The 26,468-nt window shown below is 28.8% G+C and overlaps 10 protein-coding genes and 4 pseudogenes across 14 annotated transcripts, besides 3 other annotated features; 8 read left to right on the forward strand and 6 right to left on the reverse strand.

Moving 5' to 3' along the window:
* Positions 1-9,946: part of a mobile genetic element that runs on past the window's edge.
* TVAGG3_0374070 (uncharacterized protein) lies at positions 1,362-2,349 on the forward strand (the record flags this gene model as incomplete). Its single annotated transcript, XM_051231879.1, has 1 exon — positions 1,362-2,349. A coding segment is annotated over one exon (988 nt), but the record flags the coding sequence as incomplete, so codon positions are not given.
* On the forward strand, positions 2,703-3,107 carry TVAGG3_0374080 (phage tail repeat-like family; the record flags this gene model as incomplete). The annotated part of the gene is made up of 1 exon (XM_051231880.1): positions 2,703-3,107. The coding sequence occupies one exon, from the start codon at positions 2,703-2,705 to the stop codon at positions 3,105-3,107; it is 405 nt and encodes a 134-aa protein (XP_051101610.1).
* On the reverse strand, positions 6,038-7,358 carry TVAGG3_0374090 (annotated as a pseudogene). Its single transcript has one exon. A coding segment is annotated over exon 1 (1,321 nt).
* On the reverse strand, positions 7,394-8,798 carry TVAGG3_0374100 (annotated as a pseudogene). Its single transcript has one exon. A coding segment is annotated over exon 1 (1,405 nt).
* Positions 8,878-9,827, reverse strand: TVAGG3_0374110 (annotated as a pseudogene). The gene has a single exon. A coding segment is annotated over exon 1 (950 nt).
* A 671-nt stretch (positions 9,947-10,617) lies between the features above and the next one.
* On the forward strand, positions 10,618-11,604 carry TVAGG3_0374130 (spectrin binding; the record flags this gene model as incomplete). The annotated part of the gene is made up of 1 exon (XM_001582011.1): positions 10,618-11,604. The coding sequence occupies one exon, from the start codon at positions 10,618-10,620 to the stop codon at positions 11,602-11,604; it is 987 nt and encodes a 328-aa protein (XP_001582061.1).
* A 153-nt stretch (positions 11,605-11,757) lies between these two features.
* TVAGG3_0374140 (spectrin binding) lies at positions 11,758-12,561 on the forward strand (the record flags this gene model as incomplete). The annotated part of the gene is made up of 1 exon (XM_001582010.1): positions 11,758-12,561. The coding sequence occupies one exon, from the start codon at positions 11,758-11,760 to the stop codon at positions 12,559-12,561; it is 804 nt and encodes a 267-aa protein (XP_001582060.1).
* A 91-nt stretch (positions 12,562-12,652) lies between these two features.
* Positions 12,653-13,186, forward strand: TVAGG3_0374150 (RNA polymerase II transcription regulator recruiting protein; the record flags this gene model as incomplete). Its single annotated transcript, XM_001582009.1, has 1 exon — positions 12,653-13,186. The coding sequence occupies one exon, from the start codon at positions 12,653-12,655 to the stop codon at positions 13,184-13,186; it is 534 nt and encodes a 177-aa protein (XP_001582059.1).
* A 401-nt stretch (positions 13,187-13,587) lies between these two features.
* TVAGG3_0374160 (uncharacterized protein) lies at positions 13,588-14,652 on the reverse strand (the record flags this gene model as incomplete). Its single annotated transcript, XM_001582008.1, has 1 exon — positions 13,617-14,276. The coding sequence occupies one exon, from the start codon at positions 14,274-14,276 to the stop codon at positions 13,617-13,619; it is 660 nt and encodes a 219-aa protein (XP_001582058.1).
* A 46-nt stretch (positions 14,653-14,698) lies between these two features.
* Positions 14,699-16,605, forward strand: TVAGG3_0374170 (protein ubiquitination; the record flags this gene model as incomplete). The annotated part of the gene is made up of 1 exon (XM_001582007.1): positions 14,699-16,579. One exon carries the CDS (start codon positions 14,699-14,701, stop codon positions 16,577-16,579), a length of 1,881 nt encoding a protein of 626 aa, XP_001582057.1.
* Positions 16,606-16,833: 228 nt separating this feature from the next.
* On the forward strand, positions 16,834-17,572 carry TVAGG3_0374180 (uncharacterized protein; the record flags this gene model as incomplete). The annotated part of the gene is made up of 1 exon (XM_001582005.1): positions 17,410-17,556. The coding sequence occupies one exon, from the start codon at positions 17,410-17,412 to the stop codon at positions 17,554-17,556; it is 147 nt and encodes a 48-aa protein (XP_001582055.1).
* A 158-nt stretch (positions 17,573-17,730) lies between these two features.
* On the reverse strand, positions 17,731-18,165 carry TVAGG3_0374190 (uncharacterized protein; the record flags this gene model as incomplete). The annotated part of the gene is made up of 1 exon (XM_001582004.1): positions 17,731-18,165. One exon carries the CDS (start codon positions 18,163-18,165, stop codon positions 17,731-17,733), a length of 435 nt encoding a protein of 144 aa, XP_001582054.1.
* A 1,029-nt stretch (positions 18,166-19,194) lies between these two features.
* TVAGG3_0374200 (RNA polymerase II transcription regulator recruiting protein) lies at positions 19,195-19,680 on the reverse strand (the record flags this gene model as incomplete). The annotated part of the gene is made up of 1 exon (XM_001582003.1): positions 19,195-19,680. The coding sequence occupies one exon, from the start codon at positions 19,678-19,680 to the stop codon at positions 19,195-19,197; it is 486 nt and encodes a 161-aa protein (XP_001582053.1).
* A 250-nt stretch (positions 19,681-19,930) lies between these two features.
* Positions 19,931-20,712: a mobile genetic element.
* A 176-nt stretch (positions 20,713-20,888) lies between these two features.
* Positions 20,889-21,862, forward strand: TVAGG3_0374220 (annotated as a pseudogene). Its single transcript has one exon. A coding segment is annotated over exon 1 (974 nt).
* A 2,322-nt stretch (positions 21,863-24,184) lies between these two features.
* Positions 24,185-25,023: a mobile genetic element.
* The last annotated feature ends 1,445 nt before the right edge of the window (positions 25,024-26,468 follow it).

The raw sequence follows: 26,468 nt of genomic DNA on the forward strand, positions 1-26,468 counted from the left end.
TCAATCTGTTCATATTTTAATCTATCAATTACATTTTTAATACCATCTGAAAATCTTATGAAATGGTCATTATATGGGTTTGATTGAACTAAATTTGAATGAAGTGAAATATAACCCGATGATGAATATGACATTGACTCATATTTTCTGAAAACACTGAAATTTATAACATGAATGAATTTCTTATTCGTTGAATTTATGAATTCTTGAGGTAATCTTATTCTAGTTTTATTTATCACTGGAAAATAACGCTTTACCATATTTTTAATCGTAATAAAAATGTCAATTATCAATATTATTTCGAATAATAGTTGTGAATTAAATTTAACAGTTAGCGGAATTTATAATGTTACTCTCGTTTCTGTGAGTGGTAAATTTAATCCCATTCTTTTAGACCCTTCAGATTATATATCATTTATTAAAGATGACCTTGAAAAAACGTATGATATGTATATAAATAATGTGATAACGAAATGGGATATTAACACAATTTTAAGTTATTTAAATGAATCATTTATCGTTTGGTATGAAGAAAATTTTAAATCAAAACCTGATAAACTTTTTGAACTTGATGAAATAAATAACCTTATTAAATTCCCGCTGAAAATTAAATTTTGTACTCCTCATCTTCGTTCATTGTTGGGGATATTAAATTTTGAAAAAGATGTTGGGGATGTTTTGTATTCTGACACTGGTTCCAATTTCATTTTAATCAAATGTGATAAAGTTAATACCCCAATGAGATTTTCACATCAAACATTAGACCCTAACTCTTACCCATCAATACAAAACATTTTATCCATCAACTTAAACATATTTTCTTTATCATATCCGTTTCAATTATCCGGGAATTCATTTATTCTTCATTCAAAAGATTTATCAAATATTAAATTTAGATAACTGACCTATTTGATTGTGATTTAGAATTTATGAATGAAATATTATGGCAATTTCAAATAGAAAAAATAGCTGATGAGATAACAGATTAAATATTTATTTTTAAATCATAATAAATGATTAAACAACAGCAACCACAGCAACTTAAGGCACAGACCATTACTTACGCCACATATGCATATAATTCAAAGACGGCAGAACAAACACAAAGGTTGAAATATGGAGATTTGGAGATAGTATTGAAAAATGACCATTTTGAATTCGTTTGCAAGGGTGGTGCAGTGATATCAAATATAAAAGAAATTTTATTTATGAATTCTAAAATTAAAGGTATAACGGATGATATAACATCAATTCCACCAGAAGAACAAAGATATTACGCATTAAATGCATTTCCTAAAGTTTTGAAGATTGGAAGATTTAATTTAAATGAGGAATTCATAAAAGGTTTCCTAAATGACATAATGAAGAAAGCAGATAAGGAATATGTGGTAAGTGAGTTAATGAAGAAGGCAAATTTGGTTTATGTTGATGAAAAAGATAATGAAATTAAAGAAAAGGTTGAATGGTATCATGAATGGACATTTGAGACTTTTAAAGTTAAAGCTGATACAGAATGGGTTTCAGGATGTTTAGACCTTAAAGCAGATAAAACTTATGTTAACGATGAGTTAGAGAAGAAAGCAGATAAGGAAAAAGTTATTTCATTCATTAATACTGAGTTAATGAAGAAAGCTAATATATCATTTGTTAATGAAGAAATAAAACAATCAGAGGTCTATTTTACTCCACCATTTTTAAATTTTATGAAATCATCAGATAAAACCTTTGATATAGATTCTTTTGAATGGATATGTTTCGATGGAGTGACCATGTATTTATTTTATACAGCTGGAGTGCTTTATTATTTTAAAACAAATGATTTTAAAAACTATGAATCATTTACTCCATCTGTTTTGAATCCTGATACACGAAAGCCAATCATTAATCCAAGAATTTTATATGTTGAATATAATAACGGTAAATTTATGGGAATGATAACGGTTGGAGATGATTTTTGCCCTTGTTATTCATTCGATTGTATCCAATGGTTCAAATGTAATTTAAATCAAGATGCTAAATTTAAATATTCAAATAATCCTATTAGATGCGTTAATAATAAATGGGTACTAATTTATGAAGTCAATCAAATTTTCATTAGTGAGGATGGGATAAATTATTATATGTTTAGTATGATGTCATCAGATTTGAAAATTGATTATACAAGTAAGTGGTATTACATTAACAACATGTATTTTATCCTACAAAATGATAAAATTTATAGATCATCTTCAATACCACAAGGTCAATTTGAACAAATTTTTCAAGCTGATGGAGACATTGAAGCTTTATGTTATGGATCAAATGTTTATGTTCTCGTTTCAGGTGAAATGGTCTATTCATATCCTGTAAGTTATAACAGACATATTTATTTATCACAAGATTTATCAAATTGGGAATTGGTTTATTCATTCACTCCAAAACTTACTCGAAATTATAGATTTACAAATTTATTTTATATTGATGGGTATTTCATTGCTTTAGGATGTGGTGATTTAGTAAATATCAGTAGTGATGGAAGAAACTGGTCTGAAATCACAAAATTTCAAGATGTTAGAAAAGCAATTTTCAAAAATAATACGTTAATATTGATAACAAGACCAGTTTTAAATACTCACCCAAATTCAATATTATATAATAAATTCAATATTCATAATGGATTAAATACAATTCTTGAGATGATTTACCCCATTGGTTCTTTATATATGTCAATGAATTCAACAAATCCGGCAACAGTTCTGGGTTTCGGTACGTGGAAGCAGATTGTAGATAAATTCTTATACTGTGCTAACTCTTCAAAGCAAACAGGAGGTTCGAAGAAAATTACTGAAGCAAACCTTCCACCGCACACTCATACAGGAACTACAAACACAACAGGTAATCATTCACATTCAATAACAAAAAGAGGTTATAGAAATCTTGCAGCAGGTTCGGATAGACAGGGAATGGATAGATATGATATTTCAAGCGACCCAGTAGATTCAAGCGCAGGTATTTTCTGTGGAACCACAGGAAATCATTCACACACTTTCACAACAAATCCAACAGGCTCGGGTAAAGATTACATGCCACCATTTATGACTGTATTCGCATGGTATAGAGTTCAATGAACGCTCAATGTTTGTGAAACAAACTTTAGAACGGACTGAAAGTCCTGAGCTCCAAAAGAGCAAACGGCATAATTTAAATTTTTATTTTAGTATAAATGAAGATTCTACAAGCTCAAAATTTACCACGAATCATAACAAGGGAGGAAATGATAAAAATGATGCAAGAACATGTTAAAAATAACAAACCACTAAAACTGAGAAAATGTGGTTATGCAGTAATGATGGAAAGAGAGATGTTGTCGAAGAGGAATAAAAATTAAATTTGGATTGAGTTTAAAAATTCATCTTTATTAAATTCATCTCTCCAACCAATTTATTTATTCTATTAAATTCTTTTATTTTTACTTCACTCAGTTTAAGGATTGAACGGTAAGTTTCTAATTTTTTCGATTATTTCTTTATCGTTTTCAACCCCACCGCATTGTGGCTTCTTTTTGTAATAGCATATTTTGATTTAATCTGTTTAGTTTCTTTTATATTCATTGTCTGGACTTCTTGACTGCTTTGTTGTCACTCATTTCTTACGAAATAAAAAAATTAAATATTATTTAAATATAATGGAGTAATAAAATAAATCGGAATTTCTATTAATTTCTTGTTAACCTCAACTAATGCATTGCCGTTAATATATCTAACAAATTCAGCTATTGTGTCAAATCTTCGTCTTCTTTTTTGTCATTGATTTATCAGTTTTTCCATAATCAAGATTGAATCAAAACTTTATCCCCCTGTTTAAAATTCATGAGCCCCGAATTTAATTTGTTCACGTTTAACATCATTCAACCTTTCCATTTGCTTTCTAATATATTCCCATTCTTTTGAAATATCATTTTTCATTTCCACCGGTTTCATGTTTATTGTTCTATGCCATGTATTATTGTAATAATATACTAACTGCTGTATGATGGAGTCATGATTTCCATCCCAGTATATCTGACCGTTAACCCTAACGCATCTCTAAGAGTTCTCATTACCGCATCAACTATTTTATTATGAAACGTATATGGAGAGGATGAAAAGTAAAAATTAATTTGTGGGAAATAATGAGCCATAGCTGCCTGAAATCCTTTATCACCATCACCCTGATATTATCTACTCTTTCATGATCAAGTAAGTATTGAATAGCTCTTCTTGTTTCCTGTTCTGTTTTCCCTTTCACCGGAATGCAATATAAATATCTAGTGTTAATGTTAATGGCAAATAAATAAGTAACGTTTCCTTTTGAATATTCTAAATGATCGATTTCGTATGAATATGGATATGGAGCAAATGAAGGGCGACTAAATTTTCCTTTAACGGTTGAATTTTTGGTCAATTGGTTTATTTAATATCTTGAAATCCTTTTTAAAATCTTTTTGTTTCTTTAATGTTTGAAATGGATATAATAAAGTGAATGATGAAGGATTAACTGAAGGAGGAGGCGGTTTTGGTGTTGCAGGTACTGTCGTTAGAGGTTTTGGTGTTGCAAGTGGTTTAATTTTATCTGCTTTGATTTTGGATGATGAAGTTTTGGAATTCATTCCTTCCTTCATTAATTCTGGATGTATTCTATTCATTTGTTTTAAATGCTGTATATAAAGGTTTAATATACTTTCCCGCTTCGAGTTTATGTTGAAGGATGAATTCCAAAAGTTGATCTTCATTTAAAGTCGGGCTGAATATGGTTTAACTAATGAATCATAAATTAAAGCTTGTGCTTCATTTATGGTCTGAAGGACCTGGGCGTTTTGCACCTTTTGTTTTTGCTCCTTTTGCTTTTGCGGCTCAGGATTATATAATTTATATAATTCATCAATATCTTCTTCTGTTAATACTTTATTTTTAAAATCTTTCAATTGTTTAAGTTGTGATTTAGTTTTTCCCTTTGAATATTCATTATTTTTAATTTTGTCTTTAATTTTAGAAATTATTTTATTATGATATTTCAAAATTTCATTTTCATAATATGGATAATAATATTCCATATCATCACCCGTATATATTATTATATTTTTTGGAGATATGATTTTAATTCATAATAACTAAGAATTTTTGATTAAGTACTAAATCATCAATTAAATTTTCTAAATCTGAGTTATCCATTTATATAAAAATAAAATAAATGTTTTAAGGGTACCCACCTCTTTGAATCATAGTATCAAAAACATCATTAACGGTTCCTTTTGTCTCTTCTGTGGCATTTTATTAAATAAATGGCATACAACATCCATTTTCACAACACACAGCCTTAGTGTGTGCTCCTGTTAATGCAGTCTTACCAATTGTTAAGCGAGTCATTGACCCATTTTTAAGTTGTAAATTAATATTCTGACCATCAAATATCACTTATCATTTATTATTTCCAAATAATTTTTAGGTGTTAATTGTTTATTTTGTCGTAAAACTAACTCCTTTCATTTTTTGTGCAATCTTTTTAAAATCACTTCCATCAATTGAACCGTTGAATGATGTATAACACTTGGGGCATAAAGCAACCATGTTATCACCTTGTTTCTCAATTGCTAAACCCAATAACTTCTTCTCATGTGCTTTTTCTTCAGCTTTATTCTTTAATTTAGGTTTAAATTTCTCATTAAAACAAAAGAAATCAAAAGGTGCGAATTTGTAAATGTTTTTATCATAAAATTGTTTATCAGTAACAATTGCTTGAAATGCTTGAGTGTTAGGAAGATTTGGGTCGCCAGCGATTGCCCAATAAGATGAATCAGTATCACCTTCAATGAAATGAAAACGATTAACATTCATGCATTTATACATAAAATCATAAATGAAAACCAAATACCAGTATTTGCGTTATCTAAAGTGAAGAATGCCTCTTGTAAACATGTATCACATCTATAAAATCTATCTTTAAGCATCACTTGATACGTATCTTCACCTATTTCTCTTATGTTTTTAAACTTATTTGACATACATGCAACGCGTGCCTTCTGTGCATTCATTATTTTAGTCTTTGCGTAATTTTGTGTATTCATTGCATCGTAACCATATGATCCATTAAGTGAAATCTTGCAAAATAAACTTTTTCCTTTATTTCCTTCTAATTCAGCCTTTTGTCTTTCGTTCATAAATTCGTTCGCAAATTCATTAAAGCAAGTGTTTTTTCGTAAATGTTAAAATTGATTGAATATCATCAATGATAAAATGAAATCTGTCTATTAGATACCAAAGATAATAAGAAGAAAATGGTTGATATTGGTTGTGTGTTGATGCTAACTGAGTTAATTTTCTCTGTTTCTGGTCAACTGGTAGATTGTTTGATTTCATGTAATTATACATAAAACTGCCAATTGTTTTTTCATCTGTGATAATATCTAAGTTTCTTATTATTGGTAAAAAGTTTATGTAATCATTAATGTATTTTTCATCAATGTGACCCTTTACTTCAGCCACGAATAAAGTATTTTTCTTTCTAATAATTCCCAGTGCTTTTGCTTTCTTTGTTGCTGTATCACAAATGATAACACCATTCAATCTTCCCGGCATATACATTTTATGGTCAGTATATTGAATGAAATCATGAGGATTAGATGAAAATGATGAAGGATATAATGAATTAAAATCAACTCCAACGAAATGAGTCATAATGTTGGTGGTGTCCTCATTTGATACAGTTTTAGTTTCTGGATTATATGAAAGTTTATTAATGTGCGTGATTCCTTTAAGATTAACACGATGTTGAACATTTGATAGACCACCAGTAATTCCATTACGGAGAATGTGATAAGCTTCAACTGAATCTAAAGTCATTGGTAAATTATTTTTTAATGTATAATTTCTTAAATTGATTCTTAAACGTTGAACATCTTCATCTTTATTTGATTTTACAACATTGCAATAACAACACATTAACTGACAATTTTCTTTGGTATGTGGTTTTTCATTATCGATTCTATCTAATGTTGGTTTATTAGCATATGTAAACGCTTTACCACACATTTTGCATTTAGATGAAAGGATTAAATCGTGATAGTATTGATAGTCATCCATTGAAACATTGTTTTTAGTATCCCTTTCTGCTTTTTCATCTTGTTTCTTATATGATTCAATTTTATATTTCCAATACTTTTTCGTTAATTCAAAACTTGATTCCACATTTTCTTCTTCTGGATATGTTTCGTTAGGATTGAAGTTCTTATATGCTAACGCGTAACGAATCATTGATGCATTCGATGATAAAGAAAGATTATGAAGCATGTCAATTTTATAAACAAATGTTTCTTCAATAATTTTATCAATTGGGTCAATCATAATTTCAACGTCTTTATTGCAATAATGAATAAAATATTCTAATCTATTCTCAAAATTTTTAGCATCATTGAGATATATTTGATAATCTGAATCGGATATAGTTTCTTGAGTTAATGCTGAATAAAATGAATCTTTCGTGAATGGTTCCTTTTTATATAATTCATCTTCGTAATTCTCCCATGTGATGAATTGATAAGGGAAAAAGGATTTAACACGTGATTTATTGTTTCCGAAATCTTGAGTGAATTGGTCTAATGTCCCACCCGCTATATAATTTCTGATGTCAATAAATCTTAATTCATATGGATAGTTTGTTTTCTTTACAATGATTTGCTTAAATTGTGAAGATGAACCCAGCATTGATTTTATTTTCCATTTTGCAGTGTTTAAATCACGAAGAATTAAATTTAAATCAAACTTTCCCGAATTAAAACCTATGATATTCACTTTATTAAATTCTTCATCTAGAAGTTCTTTAAATGCTTCCTTTTGTTTCTCATTTAATGTATGAGACAAAGTCCCCGCCGTTTGGTCCGTTTGCGGCTTCATTAATTCTTCATATTGTTCAATATTTGATTTAGCAACTAATGAACAGGTTGAAAATAAAAACTCAATCCAATCAGAAATAAAAGAATCACTCGAAGTTAAGCAAAAATTCCTCGTAAATGTTTTATCACGGTCTACGACCTCGCCGCTTTGCGGCTTTATTTTGACAGTTGATGATACCATAAATGGTTTTAAGATAAGCGTTCAAAGTTGCACATTCAGAAAGTTGAAGTTCTTCTTTAGTCTCTAATGTTTCGAAGTCAAAAGTAATATAATATCTTGTTGGTTTATAATATTCCTGCAAATTATGTGCTAATAGCCATTGATATATCTTCTGTTTCGTGATATGTGGTGCATATGGTTGTTGTGTGTTTTGCAATTGAACGTCTTGAATTAATCTTCCATTATTTTCTTTACATTTCTCACAATGTTTTAAAAATCTTCTTTGGTTTTTCCTTTCTGGATCATCACGGATAGAATATACTTCTTCTTTGCAAAAGGGCAAACTTTATATCCTGTGAGTGCTTCAACGTCTGTAATTCTGTCAGCGTGAAGTTTTCCACATGGACTCTGTGTTAATAAAATATTTACTGTTTCAAATTCTGGATCTATCATTATTGATTCCACTAATGGAAAGTCTACCTTATTTATGTCTACGTCTTCTGGTTGAGGATCACAATAATAAAAATCAATATTAACGTTTAACATTCTTGCTAACCTCTCACTTTCTGATGAAATGGCAAACCCTTCATATGCATCTATTGCTTCGTTTAAATAGCTTCTACGAGTTTTAGGATTAACACCATCAGGAATGTTATAGAAGCGTTTAAATAACCTTCTACCTTCTGCTCTAATTTGATTATCATTCATTTTAGCTGTTTCGTTTTTGTTCATTTATGTAAGAATAAAAAATTAAAAAATAAATAAAAATAAAGTTTATTTTTTTAAAGTCCGAGACTCAGAGAGTCCAGGGCTAAAGTCCATAAAATGAATTAAGAACACATAAATTTTTATCATCTGCGACGTGACGAATACATTTTAATTTACTCAAGAATGCGTACCTGATACATTAAATCTAATTCCTGTCTTATTTAATTTCACAACTTTGAAAAGGAATGTATGAATAGCTATAAAATGATGAGATGATGTTTTATGGGTTGCTTCCATTTTTTCTGAAATAAATGAATAAATATAATGTTTATAAGTTTTCATATCTTTTATGTTCTTAATAACGAATGGTATAGACCTTTCAACTTCGTCTTCCTTCGGTGCTGTTCTTTCATATGAAACATTATTGGTATCTTCAATAATGAAACCACAATCGCATAAAATTTTATATGTACCAATTGTTTCTTTTGATATTTTATCTAACAAATCAAAAACTTTATCAACACCTGTACATTTATTTAAATAATAATTTGTGTAAATATCATGGTCTTCTTTCTTAATCGTATTTGTTGCATATGTTACATTTTTCAGTGCTTTTTTGAATTTTTCAGAATCAAGAGGAGGTGAAAGTAGGATACAGGGGTATTCTTCATTATCAATAAATTGTAACTTATGTTTACGAATAAATTTAGTACCTTCTTCTGAAAGTGTTTCGTCTATTTCACCATCTAATAAATTTTGTGTTGATTCTGAGACATAATTTTTATATCTTTCTTCATGAGATTTCTGAACTGCTGATTCTGAAGCTGGGATATTCATTAAACCCTCTACTTCATTTTCATTATATTTTTCAACTTCTCTTAATTCCTTAATTTTTTCATCTATTTCATCTCTTATTTTTTCCAGTCTTTCAATTTCATCATATTCATCATCTTTAATCCGTTCTTCATAATATTCAGGGAAAACATCAGGTTCTTTAGGTTTTTCTTCTTCAGATGTGGGATATAAGAAATTTATAACATCATCTTTATTCATTTTTCCATCATAATCAAACTCATTTAAAAACTCCGCGAATTTTTGACAATTTCTTAAATAATATTTATTAACCTCATAACCCGCCTCCTCTAATATATCCTTTATTTCCTCATTTGTGAATCCTAATTTTTTAACGTTGTTAGTTTTGACACTCATTTTCATACAAATTAAAAAAATAAATTATTCAAAAATGTAAGACATGAATTTTTAAAGTTTATTTTTTTATTTTTTTTATTTTTTTTATTTCATTATGTATGGGTTGAGTGTAAATGTCTTACAATTTTGAAAATTTTTTAAATCTTGATTTATTCAAAAACGTAAGAATAAAAACCGTAAGAATCATACATTTTTTACTTCATATGTTAAAAAAAATGATACAAAATCGCTCGATATTGTATGAATTCTTACGTTTACAAAAAAAGTCACAAAACCCGCATCATATACTACTTGAGCTTAAGACTTATTTTTATTCATAGTAATTCGAAATATTTATTGCATACTTAGTATTAAGCCCATATGAGTAATGATGCTTAAATATATGAAAAATAGAATATCGACAACAAATATCATTGATAACTGAACAATACAAGCAAAATAATTGAGATCATACTATATTCTGATTAGATTTTGATTGGCAAAGCATGAAACACAATTATTTTTTTGGCTTATTTTATAAATTTGCAAATAAACCAGTGAAAACAGAGTTTTCTTTTATTAAATCAATTATCAAATATTTTTCTTCATTTTCTCTGTTGGCTATGTCCTCTCATCGTTTAGAAAAAGAATAAAAATGTTTCGTTCTAAGCCTAAACCTTGTAAAATTAACCCAGAAGAGATACCACAAGAATTTTATACATTTGCAGAATTCTGCGACAACATGTTTAAATGCGATATTAATATGATTCCTGAGCTAAATAAACAATTAGATTATTATATCGAAAATCACTACCTGAACAAAGATGCAAAATATGATATGTTAGATCAGATATCATATGCATTTGCACTTTACATGCCAAAATCAATCGAATTCATTAAATTAATGTTCGAAACAAATAATCTCGATAAATCGAACCTTAACGAGCAAAAATACTTATTATTATTCAATCTTTTCTATCTTAATGAGCATAAAAGAGGCGAACACGAATTTTTTTCTTCAGATGAAAATACTAGAGAATTATTACAAACATTTCACGAGCCAGGCTCACTCCCATACCTTATTATTACTGATAGTATCGATGAATTCATCAATGCAACGTCAACAATACCAGATTTTGATTATAATCAAAAATTTCATTATCAAAGTCTAATTGACATTGCAGCACGCAGTGGATCCATTAACTGTTTCAAATACTTACTTTCCGATGGTGCAAATGTAACAAAAGAAACTCTTCAGAACTCATTTGCCGGAAATAATTACGAAATCATTCACATTCTTGAAGAAAAGCACACACCAGATGTATATTGTATGAACAATGCCATAAAGATCCATAACAACGAGCTTATAACATATTTGATTGACAAATACAAGCTGAGAATCCAATATGACAGATGTGCCAATTTCTTCAATGTTTCTGCTTTTCTTCAAATGCTTTCTTTGGCCAAGAACGCGAATTATCTTGATAGAGAAGGGAATTCAATATTAATACAGATTACAGGTATCGGAGCTGTTCCTATTATGAAGTTTTTAATTGACAAAAATGTGATATTGACATTGCAAATGAATGGGGACAAACAGCAGCGTATTTTGCAATTTTTAAAGAGAATGAAGAAGCTTTGAAGTTACTTGTTGATCATGATTTCTCTGATTACATTGAAGTTGATGATGCTTCTCTTTTACACCATGTTTGCAAATCAGGAAATCTAAATATGTTGAAAATTACTACAAGATAAAACTTATAGAAGTGAGTTCACTCCTGTTCATTTTGCAATAATGAGTGGTAATGCTGATATGGTTGCTTTTATTGTTGATAAATATGAAATTGATTTGGAAGAAGTTTATGAAGAAAAACCAGAAAATTTCCATGAAGCTGTTGATTTGATTGAAGATCCAACAGATTTCATTATTTTCTTTGTTGATAAGGGTTATAAGTTCTTTGATGTAATAGATATGGTAGGAAACAGAGCAATGGTTTCTTGTATTACAAAAGGAAACCTTGAAAAAGTCAAGAAATTGGTTGAAAGAAAAGTTCCTGTTGATCAAAAGAATGAAGATGATTTTGCACCGCTTTTCGTTTCTTTGTTGAAGAATCAGACAGAAATTGCGAAGTTCTTAGTTGAAAGTGGTTGTATCTACAAGGCAAAGGCTGTTGGAGGATTGACACCACTTCATCATGCAGCACAAAATAATAATCTTGAATTAGTTAAGTTTTTCGTTGAAAAAGGAATCAGAGTTAATGAAATTGATTTCAGGGGAAATTCTGCTTTAGATCTTGCAAAAGAAAAAGGATATAAAGAAATTGTTGATTTCCTTTTATCACAAAGTGCTTCTGAAGATGCTAAGAGTTTAGAAGAGAATAAATATAGTTTGGAAAAAGCTCTTCATACTAAAGATGATGCAATGTTTATGCAAGTGATGGAAACTGAAGGATTAGATGTTAACATGATGATAAATGGAATGTCATTGATAGAAAACTGTTTTTACAATGAAATGCCTGATTCCATAGCTTATTTAATAAAGAATGGTGCAGAAGTTGATTTCAATAAAGAATTTATTGATGTGATAAATAAATTTTGATTGATTCATTTATCACATCTTCTTAAATCTGTGCTATCATTTTTAATGACAAAAGTTTTCTCAAAATTTTCTGTTTTTCGTATTTTTTCATATGTATCCTTTAAAAAAATTGGTTCCTAAAATCAAGTTCACTCAAGAAGAGGATGATCGACTTATTGAAGTTATTGAACGTCTTGGTACACGAGATTGGGAAGGTATAGCTCAAGAGATGAAACACCAAACTCCACGTCAATGTCGCGAACGATGGAACAATTATTTATCACCATCTATCACTAGCGATCCATGGACAAGTCAAGAAGACGAACTACTTGATTCACTTTATGACGAGTTTGGTTCTAAGTGGTCAAAAATTGCGGAATATTTCCCCAACAGATCAGCAAACGGCATTCGAAATCGATATAAATTACGTCAAAGAAGAATTCTGAAAGAAAAGAAAAAAGCCGAAAAATTATTAAAAAATAATCAAAATAAAAATCATGAATCAAACAAGAATGATATCAAAGGGAACACTGATATCTCTGAAAAATCAATTGATGAAATTCTCTTGAAAAAGAATGAAGATTTATATTCATTATTTGAAGATGGGACTGATCATTATCAGATCTTTTTTGGAACATGTTCTTAATAATACATTATAGACCTTAGCAATTCGTTATAGATTTTGTTTTTTGTAAAATTCTCTAAAACTTTTGTAATTTAAAGGGTAATCTAGCTCAATGTTTTCAGCATCAATTATTTTAACATCGCCGTGATTAAGTTTCGAAAAAAATCAAAAATAAATCAAAATTCAGAAATTGGGTTACTCTTTGTTTTAAATCATACCATACAAATATCTTATTAGTTATCAATCATTCAAGTGGGTTAATTGAAAAATATCCATTATTGATGTTGACGATCATTATTATTTTCTTATTTTCCTTTATAAAATTAATCCGAATTATAGTATAGATCATCTTCGACCATTGATCACAATTTATGGCTCATTTTTAAAATAAATTATATTTTTATTTCAAAATTGTGAAATTGTTTCATTCGAAATATGTAACTATAACATTTTATTGCATGCGAGTGTTGCCGTTCTTTGAAATATGGCCAATTATACTTACATCATCGTCATCATCGTGATAAGAAACGAAATCATCAATTTCGCCTATTCCATCATCGGCTATAATGTCTCCGAAGAACTCAACTTTATTCAAACAGAGGCATGGAGGCTCTCCTGGGCAAGCTTCTGTTTGGATAATGCTGAAATACTTGGCAGTATAAGTTTCCGAGAGCTGGTAAGTTTTTTCGGCACAATACTCCATCGATTCGTCTTTATCTACTTTATGCACGTCTTTCCAGGTCTTATTATCGTTGGAAATTTGCAAAGCCCAGCTGTAAAGGCAACATCTTACACAATAGCTTAAGTCTTCACAGCAGCAGCCATCATAGCAGCATCCAGCACGCAAATAGTACTTTTCTAACTTAATTTTAGCTTTTTCAAGTGAAAATATAATCCAAGGGAAATCTGTTGATGATCTTCCGCAATTTGAACACCAGTCATAACTTTTATCAATCGGATCAATGGCGTATTCTGGTTTTGTTAATTGAATACTGCCATTTATGTACTGTTTTGATGATCCACTAGCAGAAATAACAATTTTATTTTGTGAGTGAACTCTCTTGAATATTGCATTTGATTCTGTTATCGAAATTGCCAATAATATAAACATTGCAAGAAATTGTCACTTTTTTAAATCCGAAAGTTGTAATTTTCACTCAATCACAAATTCCGGTAAAAATCTTCTGGTATCAAAGTATTGTTGAACAAACTTTATAGAGAATATTGAATACCACATTGCACAACATAGAGCGCATAGCTAAAAAAGCCAAAAATTCAACAAGAGCTCCTGCTAATGCTTCATTTTAAAATTATATAAATTTGAGATTTCATTTTTTTTTTGCGAAACAATTCTTTCGCAATATATGTTGAAAAGTACTATATATAGTAGAGTTAAGAGTGCATTTCAATAAAGCACTAAGAAATGAAGAGAAATGAATAGTTCTGAAAGCAATTTAAATCGAGATTTACCATAAAAACTTTCACAATAAAGTAACTTTCATTTTTTTTGTTGATTTGTTTTGTCACTTTTTAATGGAAAGTTCTCTTTTAAGGCAAATCTTTAAGAAAAGAGAGAAAGGCCTTCCAATTAAGAATGAAGAAGAGGAAATTGCCAAAAATGTAGAAACATTTTGCCATGATCCAAGCTTTTTTGATTTGCCTCTTCATTCAATTGCGAGCATTTTGAATTACCCACAGCCAATCAAAGCAGAGACTATCAGGCATATAGTTTCAACTGTTTCCAAACGAAATGGATCATCATCTGTCATTCTATTGCGTTATTTCACAATTGCCGATCCAACATTTGATAATATCATTGATATTTTGAGCAATATTCGAGGATGCCCAATTTTCGAAAACTTAAGAAGAATTGTAAGCAATCAAACACAAAATTTTGATCAAGATTTGGAAGATGAAACAAATAAAATTGATGAAAATAAAGGAATCAAGTATATTGATAGCAGTAACAAACAAAATGGAGAGAACTTGCATGAACAAACACAAAAAATTGAAAATAAAAAAGAAAATGAAGAAGATTTTGATTCTTTGAATGATGTTGATATCAGCAATCGATTGTTAGAGAAATACGATGACAACATTAAGATTAGAGGTTACATTGAAGATATTGTTTTCACAGAAAACCATCAAAACAAAAATTTATTATCAAAAATGAAAGATCCGATTTTCTCAGATTATGCATATCAATGCATTCTTTATGCACAGAAGATCAGACCACATTCACTTTTATATCTTAAATTTCTTCTTGAATTGCTTCCTTTTGATCCTCCAGATTATTTATCATTATCTGTTGAAAAATTCGAAAGATCGTTCATTCAACCATCAAATCCAATTGAAAATAAATTAAATCAACCAGATAATGATCAATTTGAAGAAGAAATTTCAAATCATAAAAATAATTTAGAAGAAAATCAAAGTTTAGATGAAATTGATGATGAAAATAATGAATTTGTAATACAAAATGATGAGAATAGCGAAAATTCAATTGAATCTCAAGTTAAACAAGCAATTAAAAGTGATGATTTAGAAACTCTTAAGGAAATTTTAACAAATAATCTAATTGTTTCTGTTTATTGCAAAGAAACAGATTCCAAGATCACTCCTCTTTGTTTAGCAGCTTTCTATGGATCTTCTGAATGCTTTAGATACTTGTATTTGAATAGTAAACAAGAGATAAACGAAAGATTAGTAAGATATGCAATAAAAGGCGGAAATTATGACATTTTTAACATTTGTGCAAACAATGGCTTTGATTTTCATGGTTTTGGCAAAACTGCAGCTAAATATCATAGGAACGACATTCTTTCATGGATACTTACTAACTATGGATTTGAAAAAGTTCCTCCAAGTACTTGTATAAGTTCATGTAACACTCCTGCTTTGTTTTACTTTTTAAAGAAATTAGGCGTTGATTATACTGATAAATATGGTGAAAATTGTTTTACGAAATGCTGCTCAAGAGGTGAAATAGATATTGTTGATTATTTATATTCAAAGAAAGCGAACATTGAATATAGAAACTCATCAGGGCAAACAGGCCTTTCCATTGCAAGTGAAAATGGTCATATTGAAATCATTAATTACTTGATAGAAAATGGAGCAAATTTAGAAAATAAAGATAATTATGGAAGAACTCCTTTAATAGTTGCAAGTGAGAATGGTCAAGTACATTCTATATTGGCATTACTTGAAAATGGTGCTGATATAGAAGCACAAACTATTACTGGAATTACTCCTTTAATTAGTGCTGTAATTAGAAATAAAAAAGAAGCGGTAAAAGTGTTGATTGAACATGGCGCTGACCCTAATAAGACTGATAACATAGGTAAGTCATCATTGGTAAGAGCAAAAGATCCAGAAATTCTGGAAATTCTCAAATCAAAATTAAATCCTTAGATTCTTTCTTGTTTTTTAATTATAAAAATATACAATATGTTCTATTTTAAGTTAATTTCATCGAAATCTTTATGCGTTTTCGTTATGATTTCATTTTTCACGCAAAATTTCAATAGTTTACATTTCGTTGTTTACATCTAATAATACTTATATATATATTTATTAAAAAACATAAAAAGCCTATCCAACCAATTCTCTTCTCAAAATTTTGAACTCTTTATCAGCTTGATCTGAAAATTAATTTTTGTTTGAAAAGAAAAGAAAACATTAATATATGCCGATAACAATTATTTATTTGTCACTTTTTGAAAAGTTTTACTATGTTCTTCTTCTTACGATTGGCATACTCAGAAAACACAGCTGTCTTCAAAAGAGCATATCCTGATAATAGAATAATCATTTATGCTAGCGGATCATCAAGCCAGTACATAAATGACAGTTTACAGATGACAAAGCCAGAATTTACAATAGATCAAGTAGAAAAGACATACGATTGGTGCTCACAATGTAGCTCATCATATACAGACTATCCATGGATCACTTTCTCACTGAAAGATGCCAGATTTCACATTGATAAATACTTACTTAGAGCAGGATGCTGCTATGATGGCTGCTGTTGTCATGACTATGGGTACTGCGAGAGATGCTGTCTCTATAGCTGGGAATTTCAAATTTCAAGCGATAATAAAACTTGGACTACAGTTCACAAAATGGACAGAGATTATTCAATGGAGTATTGCGCAGAGAAGACATTTGAACTAAAATAAAAGTGTTTGGCAAAATATATTCGAATAATACAAACAGCACCTTGCCCTGGAGAAATGCCACGCATGGCTTTGAATAAAATCGAAGTTTTTGGTGATATTGTAGCCGATGATGGACTTGATGATATCGACGATTTCGTTTCTTTCCATGACGACGACGATGTCAGTATAATCGGCCATCTTGCAAAGAATGGAAATACAAAACTTACATAAATATTTTACATATGAATAAATTATACTGTTTATATATCAATAAAAAAATTATATTTTTTAAATTTAGTTTTACTTTCGCTTTCTAACCTAAATAAGATCATAGTTGAAAAATTTCCAAAATTTGAATTGTTCAACGAAGATAAAAAAAGGTTAAATAATATGATCAAAAACAATTTAATAAGTTTTACCATAATCCAAGATCAGAGATAATATAGAATGAAACAATGTTTCGGTTTTTAACGTTTTGAACAATCGGTTTTTGGTATTCGTAATAGTCTTGTGTTTCAAAAATAGAGTTGCATGAAGTTGTGAGAGAGTGATGTGGGAAGATTTCACAGAATCTGTGATATATGTAGTTGCCACTAACAAAAACATGCACGTTGTCGTTGAATGCAGATAAGAAAGAAGAGAAGTCGTATAAACCGCAGTATAAGACTTTGTTGACTGGTGTGTTGATGAATGAAGAAGATCCGATGTATGTCGTGTTCTTGCTGATGAAGAGTGTGTTCTTGATGTTAGACCTTCTTCATCAGCAAGTATACCTTGTCCAGCTAAAAACAACCTGTTGACCAACAGTTTTACATGTTTTTCCATCATCAATAGATCCATCCATGTAACGATAATCAAAATGTATGCGAATATTTGCCCAAGTTTCGGCTTTGAGGGATCTTTTAGATGGATAGTATTCTACATATTTTGTAACATTAGTCATTTCTTTATCATATGTGCACTGATGAATCATGTGCGAAATTAAGGCTAGGAGCATTTCAAATAATGAGATTGAAGGAAAATAAGATTTGAAATTATGAATTCAAACAATTGATAGGAAGGAAGTTTTGAATAAGTTACAGAAGTAATCATTAAAAATCTGTTGCCTAAGTATCAAATTTTATTGGTGGTTTTGTGACAAAACTTTCAGAAAAAAAAATTGAATACTTTAAACACGACCATATGCCATAAAATCTTCGTCTAATATTATTTGTTGTTTAATAAATTGAATATTATTCAATTATCTCAAAAGCCAAAAATTATTTTTATGAAGACTTTTCATAATGAAGATCGTTTGAACTTTTTCCAAAATAAAGCTTTGTTAAATCACTCTCAGAAAAAGTAATTTAAGGTTGAATTATGAGATATATTCTATAGAATATCCAACAAAATTGCATGCATTGTTGTGCGGTTTGAAGGTTGAATACAAATGCCTATAACGTTCCAATTTTTCTTATAGAAATATATCGATGTAAATCCAAAATAAGGATACATAGGCCAATCATATTAAAATATCACATCGATTGGCATATCTAATGTGCCTGTGTGAAAATTCAGTAGCGTAGTGGCTGGAAGCTCAATAATTATTTTATACGCATCTTTTGACATTGGAAATGCATACTATTTACGCTAAAATATTTTGTGAATATGTTCATCTTATCGATTAATAAGGAATGAATAGTGCTTCTAAATTTATCTGAAACTAGACTCAGAGAAAAAAAAACACATTAGCACAAGACTCTGATAAACTCATTGATACACAATCTGTTGTTTTCAAATATGAATGTCAATTAGAATCAAATCCATAAGAGAAAAACGATGAGGATTTAACTATTATATTGACAGGATTTTATTGACTAGATTATAAATTTAAAACAATGAAAAATCTAATAAGTCATATCGCGAATTAGGATTATTGAAATCGTCAGCAAATGCGAAGTCAAATTCTGAAGTTGAATTGTCAATCTTAATGTGCTCTTCTTTGTGAACATTAGATGCTGGTTCGATTGTTTCCATCGATTGATTATTTTTTGAAATGGATGACCAGCGATTTTTAATATTTATTTCTGATCTGTTTTTGAAAAATGAAGATATTTTTGACCATTTAGAGCCAAATTGAAGATGAAGAGTTTTTAAATATTCGTCTTCTTCTCGAGTCCATGGACCATTTACGATTCCTGGTGATAAGTAATTTCGAAATCGTTCTCTAACCTGTCTAGGTGTCCTTCCATTGAGATAATTTGCAATCTCTTTCCAATTTTTCTTTTCTTTTCCATTTATAAGTGTCACAATGAGTAAATCTTCTTCAGGGGTGAACATTCTGCGTTGACTTCCATTTTGATTTGTTTGCTTCATGTAATATTTTTTTGATTGATAAAAATATGAAAAATTGAAAGAAACATTCAAAAAATATTCAAAGTGCTTTTCAAAATATTACAATAATAACAAACATTTTAATACAAATATTTTTGAAATATAAAATTTACTTACGATCGATTTAACTCAAATAATACTCATTGAAATTTTTTAACTCATTTTAAAATCATAATATTAATCAATTCTATGCTATAAATAAAATATGAAATTTAGGGGTTATTCACCATTGTTATAGACCGAAAATAGATTTTTTCGGTTTTCTCTTCAAATAATTGAAAGAATGATACTATTATAGGTTTATTATATTATATAGCATATAATCATGCTATAGCCGAAAATTATAAGTTTTGAGAAGATTGAATATAACACAAATAAATTTGAATGTAAGTTAAATTGCTTGTTGTTTTTAATAGCTATTTAATGAGAAATCAATATTGCAAAATTCAAATTGAATGATTGAAAGAACAGAAAAAGTCATTCTTTTCAATTTCGAATATGTTTCATTGTATTTATAATTATATGGCAAATAAGATATTTAAACTTGATTTTTGAAGGAAAATTCACAAAATTGAATGAATTCAAATAATTTTTATTCAAAAATAAACTAGTTATTTGAGTTTAATACTAATTATCTATTCAAACTACAAAGTTTGTAATTAAAAATATTTTGTGAGATCAGATTGAATTAATTCAAGGTTCTTTTCAATTAATATGAATGACCATATTACGCATTTTCGAACATTATAAACCAAATATATAAAAATGGGAGACGAATGTTAAATTTTCTAGACATGGGGGAGTTGTCTGCAAAGTTTTAGCTCTTATCTCTAACAAAAAATTAATTTTTAAAAAAATGACCGAATACGTTTCACAGCGAGAAAAAAATAAAAGGCAAGATAGAATTTTCTAGACATAAAGAAGTTGTTTACCGAGTTTTAGCTCTTATCTCTAACAAAAAATTAATTTTTAAAAAAATGACCGAATACGTTTCACAGCGAGAAAAAAATAAAACTGTACACTGATTTTAATTTTCATTTCCAGTCACTTTACTTATTATTTTTTCTTTTTTTCATTTTAATTATAAATTATTTCATAATACGTTTATTTACGTTACCATTTTCTTTATTCTTTTGAATTCCATACTACACACTTATAGAATATTTTGATTGTTAACGTACTTCATTAGAATGAATCCTTACAAAGGGTATGTCGATCGAATTTACCTAATTGGTATTTCCAATCAGATTGAAGAAGGTAAAATGACATGGGAAGAAGCTTGCACCCATGTTCCCATCGCCCCAACCCTTCAATCAAATGATTTCAAATATTTAGATGTTTCAAAATCTTTTTTACAAAATCAATTTAGCTTACAGAATATCCCATTGCCTAAAGGCAAGAAAGGTCGTAGGGTCAATCCCTACGACCAAATCAAAGCTCTTGCTGTGATACATGACCACTGGGCCTTTCCCTGTGGTCAAACAAAACAATGGAAACGTTTGAAATTACAACAAATTGATGTATCTTATAGAGAAGTACGCAGATACTTCAAAGAAAGTCATTTCACCAAGACGCGATTAGAGCATGCCGGGCCAGAAACAGCAGTAAGATATTGGGCGCTTTCACCCAATCTTATCTGGCACGCAGATGTTCATTATTTTAGGGGTGTTCGTGGCCAGTATATTTATGGCATAATCGACAATTTTAGCCGCAAAGTCCTAGCGTGTATACAAATACCAGATATGCTGGCAGCGACGACAGCGAACGTTGCGGCTTCCGCCTTCATTGAATTTGGCGCCCCTTATTGTTTCTGGACCGACAACGGTTCAGAAAATAGGGGCGCCTTTCAAGATCTACTTGATCTTTGGGCGCCCAATGGCGGCATACAGACTCTCATTCTCCCTACCAAAATGGGAAGATTGAGAGATTCTGGCCGACATTGGAGCGCTGCCAAAGCATTCAGGCTATTCCTGCCTTTATTTGGGAGTACAATAATAACACACCGCATGAAGATCTCCCAATTAATCCATTAACTGGAACAAATTACACGCCAAATCAAATGTATCAGCTGAAACCGAAATACACAAATGCAGATACAGAAAGGTTGTGGCAAATATGGGATACAGATACAGGCATGACCGCTGTTGACACATTCACAGCGTAATAATAAACATAATTTTTTAATTTCATTTTTAACAAGTTTTTTTAAATGTATGTAATGAATAATTCATTAGAATATGATAATGCACATTGTAACAGAATAGAACAATCACCAAATTTTTTTTTGAAATTAAAAAATATAAGTAAAAAGTATAAAGTAATCTAACCAAAAAAGATATTTAAAAGAATTTTGGAAAAAACAGAATAAGGATAATGATATTATTTTAGATACACAATCGATGTACTGAAGAATAATCCGGTAAAATGATGATATAAAATTAGATTATTTTACAAGTAGCTAAAAGAATAAAACTATAATATAAAATAAATGAAGTTTAATGAAACAATAAAGGTTAAATAAATAATAAAGATTTTTATTTTATATCAGTATTGAGAAGAAGTAACAGCTGACACTTGGTAAACAACTTCTTTATGTCTAGAAAATTCTATCTTGCCTTTTATTTTTTTCTCGCTGTGAAACGTATTCGGTCATTTTTTTAAAAATTAATTTTTTGTTAGAGATAAGAGCTAAAACTCGGTAAACAACTTCTTTATGTCTAGAAAATTCTATCTTGCCTTTTATTTTTTTCTCGCTGTGAAACGTATTCGGTCATTTTTTTAAAAATTAATTTTTTGTTAGAGATAAGAGCTAAAACTCGGTAAACAACTTCTTTATGTCTAGAAAATTCTATCTTGCCTTTTATTTTTTTCTCGCTGTGAAACGTATTCGGTCATTTTTTTAAAAATTAATTTTTTGTTAGAGATAAGAGCTAAAACTCGGTAAACAACTTCTTTATGTCTAGAAAATTCTATCTTGCCTTTTATTTTTTCTCGCTGTGAAACGTATTCGGTCATTTTTTTAAAAATTAATTTTTTGTTAGAGATAAGAGCTAAAACTCGGTAAACAACTTCTTTATGTCTAGAAAATTCTATCTTGCCTTTTATTTTTTCTCGCTGTGAAACGTATTCGGTCATTTTTTTAAAAATTAATTTTTTGTTAGAGATAAGAGCTAAAACTCGGTAAACAACTTCTTTATGTCTAGAAAATTCTATCTTGCCTTTTATTTTTTTCTCGCTGTGAAACGTATTCGGTCATTTTTTTAAAAATTAATTTTTTGTTAGAGATAAGAGCTAAAACTCGGTAAACAACTTCTTTATGTCTAGAAAATTCTATCTTGCCTTTTATTTTTTTCTCGCTGTGAAACGTATTCGGTCATTTTTTTAAAAATTAATTTTTGTTAGAGATAAGAGCTAAAACTCGGTAAACAACTTCTTTATGTCTAGAAAATTCTATCTTGCCTTTTATTTTTTCTCGCTGTGAAACGTATTCGGTCATTTTTTTAAAAATTAATTTTTTGTTAGAGATAAGAGCTAAAACTCGGTAAACAACTTCTTTATGTCTAGAAAATTCTATCTTGCCTTTTATTTTTTCTCGCTGTGAAACGTATTCGGTCATTTTTTTAAAAATTAATTTTTTGTTAGAGATAAGAGCTAAAACTCGGTAAACAACTTCTTTATGTCTAGAAAATTCTATCTTGCCTTTTATTTTTTTCTCGCTGTGAAACGTATTCGGTCATTTTTTTAAAAATTAATTTTTTGTTAGAGATAAGAGCTAAAACTCGGTAAACAACTTCTTTATGTCTAGAAAATTCTATCTTGCCTTTTTTTTTTTCTCGCTGTGAAACGTATTCGGTCATTTTTTTAAAAATTAATTTTTTGTTAGAGATAAGAGCTAAAACTCGGTAAACAACTTCTTTATGTCTAGAAAATTCTATCTTGCCTTTTATTTTTTTCTCGCTGTGAAACGTATTCGGTCATTTTTTTAAAAATTAATTTTTTGTTAGAGATAAGAGCTAAAACTCGGTAAACAACTTCTTTATGTCTAGAAAATTCTATCTTGCCTTTTATTTTTTTCTCGCTGTGAAACGTATTCGGTCATTTTTTTAAAAATTAATTTTTTGTTAGAGATAAGAGCTAAAACTCGGTAAACAACTTCTTTATGTCTAGAAAATTCTATCTTGCCTTTTATTTTTTTCTCGCTGTGAAACGTATTCGGTCATTTTTTAAAAATTAATTTTTTGTTAGAGATAAGAGCTAAAACTCGGTAAACAACTTCTTTATGTCTAGAAAATTCTATCTTGCCTTTTATTTTTTCTCGCTGTGAAACGTATTCGGTCATTTTTTTAAAAATTAATTTTTTGTTAGAGATAAGAGCTAAAACTCGGTAAACAACTTCTTTATGTCTAGAAAATTCTATCTTGCCTTTTATTTTTTCTCGCTGTGAAACGTATTCGGTCATTTTTTTAAAAATTAATTTTTTGTTAGAGATAAGAGCTAAAACTCGGTAAACAACTTCTTTATGTCTAGAAAATTCTATCTTGCCTTTTATTTTTTCTCGCTGTGAAACGTATTCGGTCATTTTTTTAAAAATTAATTTTTTGTTAGAGATAAGAGCTAAAACTCGGTAAACAACTTCTTTATGTCTAGAAAATTCTATCTTGCCTTTTATTTTTTTCTCGCTGTGAAACGTATTCGGTCATTTTTTTAAAAATTAATTTTTTGTTAGAGATAAGAGCTAAAACTTTGCAGACAACTCCCCCATGTCTAGAAAATTTAACATTCGTCTCCCATTTTTATATATTTGGTTTATAATGTTCGAAAATGCGTAATATGGTCATTCATATTAATTGAAAAGAACCTTGAATTAATTCAATCTGATCTCACAAAATATTTTTAATTACAAACTTTGTAGTTTGAATAGATAATTAGTATTAAACTCAAATAACTAGTTTATTTTTGAATAAAAATTATTTGAATTCATTCAATTTTGTGAATTTTCCTTCAAAAATCAAGTTTAAATATCTTATTTGCCATATAATTATAAATACAATGAAACATATTCGAAATTGAAAAGAATGACTTTTTCTGTTCTTTCAATCATTCAATTTGAATTTTGCAATATTGATTTCTCATTAAATAGCTATTAAAAACAACAAGCAATTTAACTTACATTCAAATTTATTTGTGTTATATTCAATCTTCTCAAAACTTATAATTTTCGGCTATAGCATGATTATATGCTATATAATATAATAAACCTATAATAGTATCATTCTTTCAATTATTTGAAGAGAAAACCGAAAAAATCTATTTTCGGTCTATAACATTGTTATTTACCATTATAATCGGGCAAGAGTGACATTATCAATAAATTACGATACCAAAGTGTTGATATTGATGTTCCTTTGATTTGGCAAAAATTTATCCAAACTGATATTTCTAAATTATTTCAACATCAAAAATTAAATGAATTAATCTAATCGACAGTAGATTTGTAATTACAATTTGTTTAAAACACTATATTTTATTCTTTTTAAAAGAACTGTAATATTTTGAAATACAAAATGAATACGTAGATCCAATATTCTAAAATCCATATCATTGTAGTTCCCATAAAATGAATTCAAAGATATCCTTTCTGATTTCTAATTAAATATCAAAAATAATTAGAAAAAATTTATAATTGTTGATCATTAACTCGGAAACACATTTTTCTTCTTCTAAATGTACATCTTCTAACTAAAGTTCTATATATAATTATTTTGAGCTGAATCAATGAAAGAGGAGGACCACAGTCCTATCAAAATTGAACCGCCAATTCAAATATCGGCATTTTTGAATTAAACACTTGATTGAATAACTGATAATTGAATATGAGACATCGGATTATTACTATTATCAAATAATATTTTATTTAGCTATATAAAACTTATTTTCGATAATTTTGATATTTTGTTAACCTTACAACGTATTTAAGGATTTATGAATTCCTTATCAAGCATGCTTGATTTCAATCTATAAAGGTCTAATATATACTAGAGTCAAAATCTCGAGCACAAAAGTGACATTGAATACTTGTAAGTATTGAATTCCCATGTAAACTATTCATTTCTATCGTTTTTTGAAGTCCACATTTCCTCACTCTCGATTTTACTCATAAAAATATTAAAAAATCACTATACAATATATAAAATATATATTTATATGGTTAAAACAATGTTATTTTTGCGAGATTTCATCTGAAATTAAAATTAGGGATTTTTTGAATTTTGAACTAAAATTTGTGATTGGCAAATATTGAATAATCGATTGGAATATGAAAGAAATACTTTAAAATTGAATAGAATGTGCCGATAGAATTTTTCTCACAATTTTAAAAAGTTGTTCAAATCCTATTTTTGATTGAGTTTTTGCAATTGTTATATATCAACTGACAAGCTAAAAATAAAATTTTTGTTGCACTACTATTTTTGCAACAATTTGTAAATTACGTGCATCCCTTGTATTCCAGTGATCAACATCGAGATTACATATTGTAAGAAATCCTTTTGAAGTAGATCTCTATTTGAATTCAAATTCGGACAGTCTATTTCATGTTGCTTCGTGAGAATGTATATAATTTGCAATGTGAATATTATATAATTGATTCTGTATAAATAAGTAATTATGCTTTAGGAAACTGCTCGGCATTGCATGAGATCTAATCTTATAATAATTTTTTAGATATGTTGAAATATGTAATATTTAGCTTCAATATCATTTATTATGGT

Source organism: Trichomonas vaginalis, chromosome V (genome assembly GCF_026262505.1).
Source record: "Trichomonas vaginalis G3 chromosome V, whole genome shotgun sequence".
Classification (NCBI taxonomy): Eukaryota; Parabasalia; order Trichomonadida; family Trichomonadidae; genus Trichomonas; species Trichomonas vaginalis.